Source organism: Ailuropoda melanoleuca, chromosome 8, assembly GCF_002007445.2.
Source record: "Ailuropoda melanoleuca isolate Jingjing chromosome 8, ASM200744v2, whole genome shotgun sequence".
In the NCBI taxonomy this organism is placed as follows: domain Eukaryota; kingdom Metazoa; phylum Chordata; class Mammalia; order Carnivora; family Ursidae; genus Ailuropoda; species Ailuropoda melanoleuca.
Window position 1 is genome coordinate 100,845,742 of NC_048225.1, and position 13,547 is coordinate 100,859,288.

At 55.5% G+C, this 13,547-nt stretch overlaps 1 protein-coding gene across 2 annotated transcripts in view; it reads right to left on the reverse strand.

Annotated features, from left to right (window-relative positions):
- Window positions 1-13,547, reverse strand: part of CACNA1S (calcium voltage-gated channel subunit alpha1 S) — a 67,256-nt gene that overhangs the window by 1,727 nt on the left and 51,982 nt on the right. Inside the window, exons 29-41 of one of the 2 annotated variants that reach the window (XM_019794519.2) lie at window positions 10,885-10,941; window positions 9,905-10,033; window positions 9,661-9,726; window positions 8,992-9,083; window positions 8,084-8,243; window positions 6,994-7,121; window positions 5,914-6,010; window positions 5,483-5,585; window positions 4,410-4,511; window positions 3,985-4,109; window positions 2,655-2,783; window positions 1,619-1,860; window positions 191-273 (exon numbers count right to left, since the gene is read on the reverse strand). In XM_019794519.2, the coding sequence (XP_019650078.2) occupies window positions 191-273; window positions 1,619-1,860; window positions 2,655-2,783; window positions 3,985-4,109; window positions 4,410-4,511; window positions 5,483-5,585; window positions 5,914-6,010; window positions 6,994-7,121; window positions 8,084-8,243; window positions 8,992-9,083; window positions 9,661-9,726; window positions 9,905-10,033; window positions 10,885-10,941 (1,513 nt within the window). The remainder of the gene's footprint in view (window positions 1-190; window positions 274-1,618; window positions 1,861-2,654; window positions 2,784-3,984; window positions 4,110-4,409; window positions 4,512-5,482; window positions 5,586-5,913; window positions 6,011-6,993; window positions 7,122-8,083; window positions 8,244-8,991; window positions 9,084-9,660; window positions 9,727-9,904; window positions 10,034-10,884; window positions 10,942-13,547) is intronic. The other variant, XM_034667007.1, reaches the window with a different exon arrangement.

The window sequence follows — 13,547 nt, forward strand, 5'->3', positions numbered from 1 at the left end:
AGTTACCTAGACGGCACCCTTCTCCTCCTGGATGAGGAGCTGGCCCCGACAACTCTTCCAACCCAGGCCCAGCTGGCTCCCATTGCGACAGGCTCCCAAGCCAGATTCCCCAAGTGTAAGGAGAGAGCCAGGCTCCCCAGGCCTGTCTGGGGGGAAGGCTCAGCTTCTAGGGTGCACAGAAAAGACTGACCCAGGACCCTTCGGAGTTGGCCAAAGGCTCCTCTGGCAGCAGGCGTCTCTGTCTCTCCAGGGAACTCCCTTTCATAGTGGACGCTGAAACGGAAGCATGGCTGGTGAGCCCAAGCAGGCTGCTGGTTCTCCTGCCATCATGTCCCTCTGTGGCCCCTCAGGGTCTGGACCCCTCATTGGTGTTGTCCTGACTGTAGGGCTGGTGCTCGCACTGCTCTCTGCCCAGCCAGTCCCTGCCCTCTAAGAGAAAGAAGCCACATACATCCCCTCCTCTTCTCTTTTGCTCAATGGATGCCCTTCCTGCTACCGTTTCCGCATTCTGTTCATCTTCCGAGGCCCAGCCCCAGTCTCACACCCTCAAGGACACTGGTTCTCAACCTGGGTGGCACACTGGGTCACCTGGGGACCTTTCAAAACCAGTAGTGGCTCTCCCATCCCCAAAGTCTGCGGTGAGGCCCCAGGCACTGCAATTTTGGGAGGCTGAGAAACAAGGGTGGAGAGGAGGCTGGCATGTGGAGGCTCAGTGGAGGCTGAGAAACATTGCTTAGCTCCATTCTAGGCCTTTCCAGCCCCTGGCAATCAGGACACCTGCATTCTCAGGGCACCTGCCCTTTGTGATCACAGTCACAGTCATGGCACAGGACACGTGTCCCAAGAAGACTACAGTCCTTTCAGGGCAGAGCCCAGGTCTTGTGGGTCTGTATCCCCAGAACACCTGGCACCCTGCTGACCTGGGCACAGGCGCCCTTCCGGCCCTGTGGGGCTCTGAATGGAAGGGGATGTACACCGCCCTGGCCAGGGGAGTAGCTGCTCATGGGTTATCTGCCCTGCCTGCCCATTTCGGATGGTGTGTGACAGCCTTTCCAGGTCCTCCTATCTAGAACGGAAGCTCTGCTTGGACCTCAGCCCACAGGTGATGATTTCCAAGAAGCTCTCCCTCTCATCCTGCTGTTTTTCGTGATACTTTCGTAATCACAGATTATATTTAGTCTACAGCTCAGGGTGGGAGAGAGAGGACCCGCTCAGCAGTGAAATCTCCCAGGAACCCAAATCCAACAGTTAAAGTTTAATTTTCCACAGTTTTTTGTAGTAACTCTTTTTGTGGTAACTCTCTCTTCCAAACCTGCTATGTTCAACGGGTCCCAGCTCCTAGACCTGCTGTGGAGGATGGAGTAAAGGAACCACAGGGCATTTGTGCCAATGCTGCTCTCTACTGGCCAAATGAGTCTCTGCAGCCCAGGCCTGCTGATTGCCTTAAGGTGGAGGAGGGATCCCAAAGGACACAAAGGCAAGCAAAGGACAATCTATACATTTCAGGATGGGCCCTTCCCAAAGAGCCTGGAACCCATGACCCATGTCTTCCCAGCCCTACCCCAGGACCCCTACATCCAAAGCTGGCAGTTGCTGCCACTGCCTGGAAAACACCTGCCTGTTGCTATGGTTGCTGTTGTCATAGGCAATGTTGGCGTTGGTGTTGGCATTGTTGGTATTGGCACGAGCAAGAGGGTTGGTGCTTGGATCTTGAGAGAGATCCTCCAAGAAGACAGGTGATTCCAGCTCTTCCATCTCTATCTCAGCAAATTGGAGGGGTCTCTGGTTGGCCATGACGGGGGGTAGGGAGTTGGTCCTTTCCAGGAAGTTGTCCACCTGGCCAAAGAGGCCTCCGGTCCTCTAGGGGCAAGGAGGAGAGCATAAGGGCTGAGAGCAGTGACTGGGGATGGGAGCTGAGAGTGCATGGGGCTGCCATCCTGGCATGACGTACTGGGAACAAGTGATGGTATGAGAAGACAAACCCTATAAGGCCAGAGGAGAATGGACTGGGCTATAAGGTCAGAAAAGGGATCACGATCTCCATCTTCAGAGATTTCTCAATTAAATGGGGTAGACAGGACACAACTAAGGAACTACACAGGAGACACAGACTCCAGATAGGGAAACACATTGTCACGTAAAGAGCACTGGCATTGGGAGTCTGGAGAAACTGGTTCTTCCCACGTCTAAAACTAACTTGCTAAGTGATATTGGATATCTCATATCATCTCTTTGGGTTACCATTTCCTCAGGGATAACACAAAAAGTTTTAACTAGGTGGTCATTAAGGACCTTTTAGTTGTATAGTGTCATAAAAAAAACACTAGACAGAGCAAAGGATCAAAGACCAGTGTAACTGGAAGCAGGCGGAGCATTTGGTAAGGAAGGGATTCTAAGAGATGAATGTCAACTAGGGCTTTAGGGGAGATGAGGATGGGAGTGAGGCTTGGTAGAGGAAGGGAAGAGAGTATATGTTATATTTGACAATGCCAGTAGGTTGGGTCATTGATTTTGAATCCCAAGAGATGTGGGCTGTAGGTGTCTTCGGTTTCCAAATTCCCCTCCTGTATGGCTGGGCTCCTGGCCCTTATTTCTATGGGATGTTGCTGCTCCCTGTGCCCAGAACACATGGGGTAGTCTCAGCCTTCACTCACCCGGAATATCCCTTCCTCCATCGCAGCCTCTACCATGGCTCTCTCCAGCTCCTCTTCAGCGGTCAGGTCTCCTGAGATGGTGCGGCGGATCTCTGGGGCTGCCTCTTCCTCAATGGTCCGCAATCCGGCCTGGGGACAGAAGCTCAATGACTCCTCCAGTCCAGTGAGGGAGACCAGACTGCTTCCCACAGCCTCACTCATTTCTAGCCCCAGCTCCAGCCCCACTCTCTCCTGGACCTTCGATGTCCCAGGGCTCCATGAGGCCCTGATCTGACCTCTGGGATGGTCCAAACCCTAATGGCTCCCACGAGTCTTCTCTCAACCTCATGGGTGATTTCACACCCTCCCAGGCCTCCAGGTGGAAAAATCTTTTTACTCAATACAGTCTTCTAGACAAATGATCTCTTTTGATTGAACACGTCATTCATATAATTTTTTGAGTTGATCAAAGAAATGGGACAAATCACAATCGGTATCATCTGACAGCTTGCAATGAGAACACAGCAACATTTCTGCGACATTCCTGTCCAAGATGTGTAGCCTAAATCTATCATGAAGAAACAGCACATGAACTCAGACTGAAGGATATCCTGGCAATCTTCAAAAGTGTCAAGGTCACTTGACACAAGGTCTGGATGGAAGAGTCTACGGAGATATAAAAACTAAATGCTATGTGTGATTCTGGATTGGATCCTTTTACTATAAAGGACATTATTGGGACAACTGGTGAAATTGGCATGAGGCCTGAGGATTTGATGATAGTAAAGTCTCAATGTTAATTTCCTAATTCTGGTGGTTGCATTGTGATTTTGTAAGAGAATTGTGGAAGAGAATGCCCTTGTTGCATATGAAAATGTTCCGGATTGATGGAACATTATGTTGGGAATTACTCTCAGAAGGTTCAGAAAAAAAAGGTGTTTGTATTATACATGCAACTTTTAAAATTGTGAGATTGTTTTAAAGTAAAAATTGCAATTGAAATAAGTTTTCGAGCATGCAGCCCAAACGCATGTATATTTTTGAATTTGTACATTGTGCGCATTATAATCAACACCAAAAAATAGAAATAAAAAAAAGATGAGATGAAACAAAGTTTTAAATTTCTTTGCGTACCAGTGGATCATTTTAAGCACTCAAATCTCTCTTTTGAACAAATCCCATTTCTTTTGGTCCTATCATCCAGAGATGGAGGAGCTCCTGGCCCTTCTCCTCACTCACATGGCTCCCTCCTTCCCTCTCGGCTTCCATCACTGGCCTTCAAAGACATGAAGAGGGAGCTGGAACCTGGAGACCTGGCTCAGTGGAGTCCTGGAGCTCAGGTTGGGCTTACCTGGATCTGTATGGTGTCCTTCTTGGGCCGATACCCATAATACTCTTCCTGACGCTTCATGAACTTCCGGAAGTGCTCCTGGATGAGAAACGTGGCGTAGAACTTCCCTACAGTCACCTCATCATCTGCAGAGGAACCAACAAGGGATGTCCTGAAGGTGGGTAAGAATCTGAACTGGGTTCAGAGTGGGAGCCAGGGGTAGCCAGGACCGGGCCACTCAGGACACTCCTCTCCTTGCCGACTTGGACAGTGGGCAGTTTCCGTCCTAAGGCTGATAACCTGCCCTGATGGCCACCAAGGGTTCTATTCAAGGTATTTACAAAGGGTCTGGGCCATTCTCAGATTCCCACAGGGCTTCCTGGAGAAGTCCTTTGCCTCCTTTCCTCAGCGGCTTCTGGACTCTGGTCTCCCAAAGCAGCACCTACCTCCTATTGGAGGAATGACCTGGTCCAGGAGCTTCATGCTGGTTCTCTTCCAGATCTTCTTGATGATGGCCCTCAGCTCCTCATTGGCCTGCTCAAAGTTACCTGGGGGCAAGGGACAGACAGAGGCAGCCCTAAAGTCACCTAGCTCAAGGCCACGGCACTTGACAAAGCCACCTAGGATTCTCGGAACACCTCACTCAACAAATGTTGGCTGAGGTTTTGTTTGTTTGGTTGGTTGGCTGATTGGTTTTGGCAGCTACTGGGCTGAGCACTGGCTATGGGGGAGGGCATCACCATCCCCATGGGGCAGCCCAACCCTTGGGTCATGTATTCACTCCCCAAAAGCCTTGGCTTCTAGTGCTCAGTATGGCTGCCTTTGAAGGCTGTCTGTCATCTCCTGCTCGTCTCCCTTTCCCCTCAAAAGCCCTCAAATCCCCATGTCTTATGGTCTGTTCCAAGGACCCCCAGGCAGCCTTCCTGCTGCCCTAACTTAGTTTCTCCTATTCTTGACTCTTGGCCTTCCTCTCCTTGCCCTCCCAAGAAAACCTTCCCTGGGGCTGTCTCAGACGCTGGCAGAGGTCCTGATGGTCTTCGGGATGGCTCTGATAGAGCTGAGCCTTAAATGAGGGCTCAGGAACAATACCAAGCCCCCACCCTGACTCTCTTCCCTGCTCCCACCATGTCTGCCCTCCTGGCAGTGGGGGACTTGCAGGGTTAATGGAGCGGAGTGTGGACTGCCGGCTCAGTGTGACTTGAGGAGCTCCTCTGCTCCCACCCAGAGCCAAACCTCTGGTGGCCCTCACCTCTACGCTAACACTGCCACTTCTCTGGCCCCATTCAGACATAGCTGTGTGGAAACAGATCCTTAGCGGTCTTTGCCCTGTAGAGAATTTATCAGCTCTCTCTAAGCCCTGAAAGGCAAGAGAGTGTTGTGGTCATGGTCTGGGGTCCTCCTTCTACTTTACCCCATGGCTCTTGGTTCCAACCTTTAACTCTGAGAATTTGGCAGAATCTGTATGGGAAAACTCATCCTCTGAGAAAAGGGAGGGGGCCGCACACCAGAAAGCCCTCACCTTCTGTCTTGATCTTGAGTGCCGTACGGACCAGGGCGAAGAGAGTGGCGTTGAAGGTGACCGTGCCATCACTGTTCAAGGGCATGTTCATGCCCACCAGGCGCTGTGAGGGAAGGGCAGTGACAGGCTGCTGAGCTGGGACCAGGCCAGGCTTGGCAGGTCATCCCTGCCTGGTCTGTGGACTGGGAGAGGATGGGACATGAAGGCTGGGGGTGTGGGTGATTCAGGATGCCCTTCATGAGGGAATGGAAAGATGAGTTGGGGGGACAATGCTGAGACTTGAGGTCCTCGGGGAGGGACTTGGGGACCCAGGAGATGACTGCTCTAAAATGACTCATCCAATCAAGCCCTCCCTCGCCAGCCTCCCTGTCCCAAGGCACCTGAGCCTCTTCCTCTCCCAGAGCCCACCCCTCCCTGGCAGCGCTGGTTACCTTACATGCCACCCGGTGGGGGCAGAACTTCCCAAAGCCCAGAGGGGGCTGGATCCGTCTCAGCAGGGTTACCACATCCAAGTGTTTGATTCTGCCCCTGCAGGAGGACACACAGACTTGTATCCCTGCAGCCCCCGCCCCCCGCCCCGGACCCTTCCTCCCTGCTCAGAGAATGGGCCAAGGGGAAGAGAGCCAGGCCACAGGGGCACACTTCCTATTTTCCAAGGAGTAGAAGCTGAGCTCCCCCTTTAAAGAAGAAGCAATGTTTGGGTTTACTGTTGCCCATTGCCAGGAATGGGCTGTCCTTTTGGGGGCAGATGTCTTTTTGAGAGCAGAATTCCCTCAGATGTGGGATCTCCATCCAGGTGTGGAATCTGGACTTCATTTTCCCCATGACAGAGCCTTCCATGGGTTCTGTTTGCGCTGGCTGGGGGGGATCTTGGGTTTTATTAATAGAAGTAGAGGGTGTGGATCATTGGAGGCGGAAGCTCATTTCCAGAGACTGGGAGAGAGCTGGAGAGCTGTGTCATAGGTTGTTGTAAGGATTAAATGAGATAATGGTTAGCACAGTGCCTGATGCCTGGGAAACACTCATCAAATATGAGCTTATTACCTTTTTTAGAAAGAATGTAAAGCAGTAGTACTTCCCAAGGTTTAACATGAATACGAAAGCCCTGAGGTCAATAAGCAACGCAGATTCTAATTCAGTCAGTTCTGGGGTGGGGGGTGGGGGCTCTGCAGTTTCATCAAGCTAGGACACTGCTGGTCCGCGGACTACAACTCGACTAGCCAGGGCCCGCTGAGGTACTGAGTTCCCTGCTCCTGGATGTGGCCAAGCAAAAGCTGGGTGACCATCTCCCAACAAAGTCAAGGGGTTTTCTGCCCTGTGCGGCTGTGGGGTCCCTTCCAACCCTAAGAAACTCCGATTTTCTGATCTGGGACCTCAGATAATGAAGAGAGAAGAAGCCCACTCATTCTTATGAAACTGGAGAGTGACTCCCTAGAGGGGACTCCAGGACAGGGTCTAGGATGGAAGGGGGGACAGTTGAGGGATGCACAGATCTTATAGACTGGACTCACTTAGCCTCCGGGTCATACTCTGCCCAAATGGCCTTGAACTCATCCAGATGATGAGGGCCCAGGATGGACCAGTCCCGCGTGAGGTAGTCAAAGTTGTCCATGATGACAGCAACAAAAAGGTTAATGATCTGCAAGAAGAGAGCCGAGGGCCCCCAGCATGGAAAAGCTGGCAGTAATGGGGATCGGGTCGGGGGCTGGGAGGTGTCCACAGGGTAAGGGGGCCAGAGCTCCTTCCTCCCTGGGCCCTTCCTTGCAGCCCTTCTGAATGACCTCCCTCCCACACAAAAGCCACCTGTGTCACACCCTTGGCTCCGGCGCGGGTAGCATCCTCCGATGGGGATCTTGGGGCTCATCCTTGAAAACTCAGCTCAAGCACCTCCAATCTCAGCCTCTTGCCCCCACCCAGAGAGATGATCCCCCTCAGTGTCCTCACTGGGCCATGGCCCCATTACTGCTCTGGCCTTGTTGATGCATAGGGGGTGTCCCTTTGAACGGCAAGATGTGCTTACACTTGGATTCCCCGGGTCCCCAGTGAGCTTCTTCAGGGCCGGACTGGGTCTCAGCATGTTTCTACCCTCTGCACTGAGCCCAGGGGCACACGGATGCTCACACAACAGTTTAGACCGAATACAGGAAAGAAGAAAGAGTGAAGGAACGACAGCCCCTTGGACGCCGCTGGCCCTTGGCCTTCCACATGAATGAACAGCAGCCCTGGAGTCTGAGAACAATCCATGCTCTGTTTCTAACCCCGTCAGGGACCTCCTCCAGGACCCTGTTTCCAGAGCCTCAGTCCCCTCACGGTGTGTGTGGGGGGGGGCAACTTTCTCTTCAGAGGAATAGGGAGGGACAGGTGGCTTTATTGGGAGCCCCGATCTGTTTAGGACAGAGCCCCATTAAATTCTGCTGGTTACTGATGGCTAACCAAAACAGGTAAAACTTGTCAGCAACCCCCCTGGAGCATGAGGAAGCTCTCAGAAAATCAAGTCACCCCCAGGATGTAACCAGAGTCTCCTGTGTCCTGGGTCCCCGAGGCCAGTCCCGAGGGACAGAAGCTGACGGGCGGGGGCAGGCTCGTGTGCGGGCGTCTCACCAGGAAGGCACAGAGCATGTGGAAGCTGATGAAGTAATAGTAGGCGAAGTCGGTGCCGCACGTGTACTCCTCCCCCGGGGCGTAGTCGGACTCGCGGTCACACAGCTTGCCGTAGCTGCAGGCCAGGAGGATCTCCTGCCATGCCTCACCCGTCGCGCACCTGGAAGAGGCGGGATCCTGCCGGTCTGTCCCCTCGCGTGCGGACCCTCAGGAGGCCAGCAGCCTGGCGGGTGCGGGGTGTGGACAGGTGGGCAGACTGGGGCTGCCCCCTCCAACCCCCTGCCCCCCCCACCACAAGAGGCAGTTCAGACCCCTAGGTTCACCAAGAAGCTCAGTGTGCGGCGGGCCTCCATTTCCCCTCTGTGCTGCAGCTCCCCTGCTCCCTATGAGGCTTTACGAGCAGGAGCTAAACTAAAGAAAAAGGGTCTCTTGGCTGCAGGGGCAAAATCAACCCATGATTCAAGTCACTGGTGGAGGACCGCAAGGGAGAAGGCCGTGCTGAGCGAGCTGCGGCGAGGTCACAGGCCATGGAGGCCCCACGGCTCCCGTGGAGGGATGACGTCTGGCCTCTGTCTCCTGCTTCAGCGGGACGAGATCAGGGGGACAGGCCATACTCCACTCAGGGCCAGCTACGTCATTTTTGGGGCCCAGTGCAAAATGGGGCCACACGTTAAAAACTGATTTAAAAAATGGATGGCATCGGTCGTGCAATGGGGAACACAGCTGACTTCTTAGAGCGATTAAACATTTCAAGACGGGGACAGCAGAGCCTCCGCTCGCTGAGCGCGGGGCATTGTGTAGCTCCATGGGCCCCAGGGCCAGGAAGCCGGGGCCCTGCCTCCGGGCAGAGTAGAGCAAAGCAAAGGCCAAGGGCGGGGAGGGGGGGGCGGTCAGCGGGAGCCTCGCACCTGAAGAGCAGCAGCACAGCCTGTGGGAAGGTCTGGAAGTTGTTGTTGCGGTTTATTTGGGTCCCGTCCACCATGGCGATCTTACCGAACATCTGCAAAACACAAAAGGCTTCTGCCTTGGGACCGAGATCGAAGCCGCCCCTCAGCCCAGGCCCCACCATCCTCTCCCACCTCACCTACTCCCCTCCTTCACCCCTACCTCCTCCAAATCCCCTTCACCACAGGCCACAGCAGACCGGAAGCCAAATCAATTGGATTATTTTCAAGGTTGGGTGAAATTCTTCCCATCAAGCCAAAGGGAAGCAGGAGGGCAGGCCGGTTTTCCCAGCACAAGCCAACTTAGGGACTCAGTGCGGGGAATGGGGGGAGAGGGCTCGCCGGAGGGTAGACTGAGACCACCCGAGGCCCTTATCGGTGGCCCCTGCTGTCCGCCCGCCTGCCGTGGTGCCTCCTGGATGGCTCCCAGCTGACCCGTCCTGCAGCCACTGGGGAGAAGGTACCCAGCGTCCTTCCTCGGTCCTGCATCTGACACCTTGGTGGCCAGGACGGAAGAGGCAGGGAGGGTGGAGGGTCCAGCCTCCATGCCGATTCGGCCTCTCTCTAGGGCCCACAGATGCCCCCCCTCACGCAGCCAAGACCCCCTCTGGCCCGGGGTTGCCTGCCGCTCACCTGCATGCCGATGACGGCGTAGATGAAGAACAGCATGACGATGAGCAGAGCCACGTACGGCAGGGCCTGCGGGCGAGGGGTCAGGGCACGGGCTCCGCTCACTGCTCAGCAGCCCTCACCCGCCCTCAGCTCCCCGCGCGCTCTGCGGCTCTGCCCTGGGCTAGGTGGACATCGCACACAGCCTCTCCGGGTCCCCAGTGCAGACCAGGCCTGGAGCCTGGGCCGGTGGGTGGGGTGGGCCCACCTGGAAGGACTTGATGAAGGTCCATAGGAGCGTGCGTACTCCCTCCGCCCGGCTCAGCAGCTTGATCAGCCTCATGACCCGGAACAGGCGAAAGAAGGCGCTGGAGATGCGGGCACTCTCGTCGGGGTCCTGCGGGCCAGCAGCCCCAGAGGTCAGTCTGGAGGTGGCACCTCAGAGGGGTAAGGAGCAGGCGGGGCGGGAGGGGCGATGTGTGTGTGCCGGGGAGATGTCCATGGTGGAGAGGGGTCCCAGCCCCGCCTCGTGGCCCATGCTGGGCACTAGCGCCCCATCCTCCTCAGGCTCAGGGCTCTGGGCTTGCTGAGCCAAAAGGAGGGGGGTGCGCGGAGCAGTGCGCTAAGCCCATTCTCCGGAGAGGCAGCAGGGACTCCGCCCTGGGCCCCGTGCTGCTGCGGCCAGGCCCACAGCCTTCCTTCTGGGGCCTCCTGCCTCATCTCGCCTTCTCCTCAATCTGCCACTGAGCGGAGGACACTTTCAGTGCCGTTTCCCTAGAGCGTGACTGCTCTGTCCCCATCAATTCAACACGGCCACTCCACCACCCCACCCGGCACATGGCTGTCCTAAGCCAGGCAAGCCTAGCCTTAGACACCCGGATAACTCTGGAAGGGGAGAGCCCTGCCAGGCTTCCTGTGTCCCCAAAGACCTTGTGCCAGCGAACTGTCACTAAGGTCCTGCACCAGCTAGCAGTCACCGTCCTCTCTGGATGCTTCCATCTGAACAGAGGGGGCCAGAGAGACCCTTCACCCCGTTTCCCAGGGCTCTGAGAAAGCCACTGCATCCATGCACATTCTGCCACAGAGCCCCAGCTCCCGGCCTCCCCTGAATCCTCCAGGGCGCCTGCTCTAGGGAAGGAAGCCCTGCCAGGTCCACCCCATGCAAAGCCATGGCCAGGCCTGAGCATGCAAGCCGCAGGGCGGAGAGCTGGCGGGCGTGCTGGGCAGGCTCATGCAGCCCGGAATTACAACGTTCCCGCAGCCTCCACCCAGGCAATACAGTCCTCCGCTGGAGGCCAGGAATGTCTGTGGAGAGAAGAGACCAGGGGAGGGGCAGGGGAGGAGAGAGAGGAGGAGGGACATGGGGGGAAGGGGCAGGTGAGGAAAGGTGTCAGAAAGAACACACAGAAGAGTTAAAGAGAGAAAAAGAGCGGCAGGGCATGAAGACCCCAAGTGGCTGCCAATCAGGGGTGGGGACGGGTGGGGGGAGAGGACGAAGCTGTGGGGACAGGGAGGCAACAGGCTGGGGACAAGGGAGCAAGGAGGGAAGACCAGATGGGGACAGGTCCTGTCCCGTCCCCGGGACGTGCCTACAGCTGACAAGGGGCCCAAGTTCTTCCCATGTGTCTGGGTTATGAGATGCTGGGGACATCCCTGAGGGGACACACGGCAGTGCCCGCCCATCACTCTGAGTGGACTCACACCCCTGTCCAGGGAGGCTACTAGCTCCCTTGTGCCACTGAGGCCCTTATGGAAGTCCCATCCTCCAGGGGCAAAGGCCCTCTGCGGGAGTCCGAGCACCTCCCCCTGCCGCCCCAGCTGACGTCCATCCGCCCCTGGCCCGTGACAACGGCCAAGGCTGCCATCCCAGCGGCTGGGTTCTTAAGAGCAGGTGTTGCATGTCTGAGAACAGCAGTCTTTCCTATGTACCCAGGTTCTCTCTTAGGCCACCTTTCAGGAGAAACCCTTGTCCTGCAGTCACGGGACAGGGGAAACCATTGTTTTATCTTCCCATTATCTGTGGGTGAATTGGTTCCCAGTACACCGGGTTTCCCAACCAAGCAACATGCTCTTCCCACCCCCGCCCCCCGGGCCACTGGTTCTCAAGCCTGCGGGCCTCTGGGAATCACATGGAGAATGTAATAAATTCCTTCCTGGGCTCCCCACCCAGGCCAATTAAGTCAGCTTCTAGGGGATGTGCACGGCTTCAGACGTTTCAATGCATCCTGGGGATTTTAATAGGCAGCCAAGGACGACCACCAGTGTTCTGGACCTGCGTGACCCATGTGGTAGCTTCCAGGCACAGGCGGCTCTCTGAGTTACAGTGAAAATTAAATCAAATGAGAAATTCATTTCCTCATTTGCACCAGCCACATTTCAAGTGACCACTAGACACGAATGCCTGGCGGCTACTGTACTGGATGGGGCAGAAGATTTCTATCAGTGCGAAAGTTCTGACAGTGTTGCCTTAGTCTGCTCTCTGGTTTGTAAGTCAGGAATAGGAATCAATATTTAAATTTGAAGTCTTAACATGACTTCAAGGAAACATTACTGGTATTCTGCTCCTAAAAATCAAATAATGACCGACACCCTCTGGGTCCTCCGACACCAAAGAATTGTTTTGATTTATCCAGGCTTCCTCTACACAGACTCCGAACTTCAAGAAGTAATTACCTTTCATTTGGGCTGTTTATTTTGGCTGTTTAGAGTTTCCTCTTCTAACTTTGCTTTCAAACCCTGGGGCCTCTGGGACGCTATTCCCCAGTGGAAACGGAACATAGATGGAAATATGCAATACCCACACACCCACGCACGCACACGTGCACGCTGGTGTTGCCCGGGACCCACCCTGCCCTTTGTCTGCCCCACCCTCTTGGGATCTGAGCAGACAGAGTTCTGCCATTGTCTTTCTGTACATGGGGGCGCACAGGATTCCCAGGCCAAGCCCTCCCCCAGACAGTCAATGAGGCAGCCAAGTGCCCAGAAGGTTCTGCTCCTGCCAGGGCTCAGCCTAAAGGAATCTCAGGCTGAGGGCTTCTTCCTCACAGGCTCCAGGCTTTTCCTCAACTGTCCACCCCGTCTCAGGGGTCTCTAGTGCCAATCCTCCCCTCCACCTCTCCACTCACCCAGGGTTCACTCCTGGGCTGGCCGAGTCTAAAGCGCTCATCATTAGGCGGCGGGACGTTCAGAAGGAAGCCCTACCCATGGGGGAGGGCTCTGGCTTTGGGGCTAGTCCCCCAGCCACCCCTGAACAGAAGCCCACCACAGCCAGGGTTAGGGTGGCTCAGAAGGCTGAGTGCTCTTCTCCACGCCCCTCCTGGGATGCAGCTCAGCAGGCACTCTGCGCCCAGAGGGCAGCCAGCTTTGGAGTTCAGCCTCGGATTCTTAGATCTCTTCTTCCCTGTTCCCTGCTCCCCTCTTTCACCCTGCAGTGACTGCCTGCTTCAAATCTGCAGGGAGGCCAGCTTGGAGAGCTTGACTTGGAAGAGCTCAAACAGGGACCTCTCTGGCTGGGACCTCCTGCCTGCCCCCAGTGCTGTTTCTCACTCCACCCACAGGGCCTCGTCCCCTCCACCCCACTTCTCTTGGTCCAGCACCTGAGGCCATATGCCTCCCCGCTCAGCCTGGACCCTTGTCTTGCCATTTCAACAACGGCTGTGCTTACATTGAAACGTTCCACCCAATGTGCTGGCTCTCCAGACCACACCTGGTGTCTGGTCCCTTTCCCCAAGCTCCCAGGCCACCGAACAGAGCATGACTCCAGGGAGAAACCGAGCTCACGAGGCCCGCCCCAGCCCCATCATTCTTCCTGCAGATGGAGTCATCACTTCAGCTATTCCTCAAGAATCAATTCCCACCCTCATGCCCACTGTCCTGTCCTCCCTTCCAGTGGAAGATTCTGCCTGCTGCCT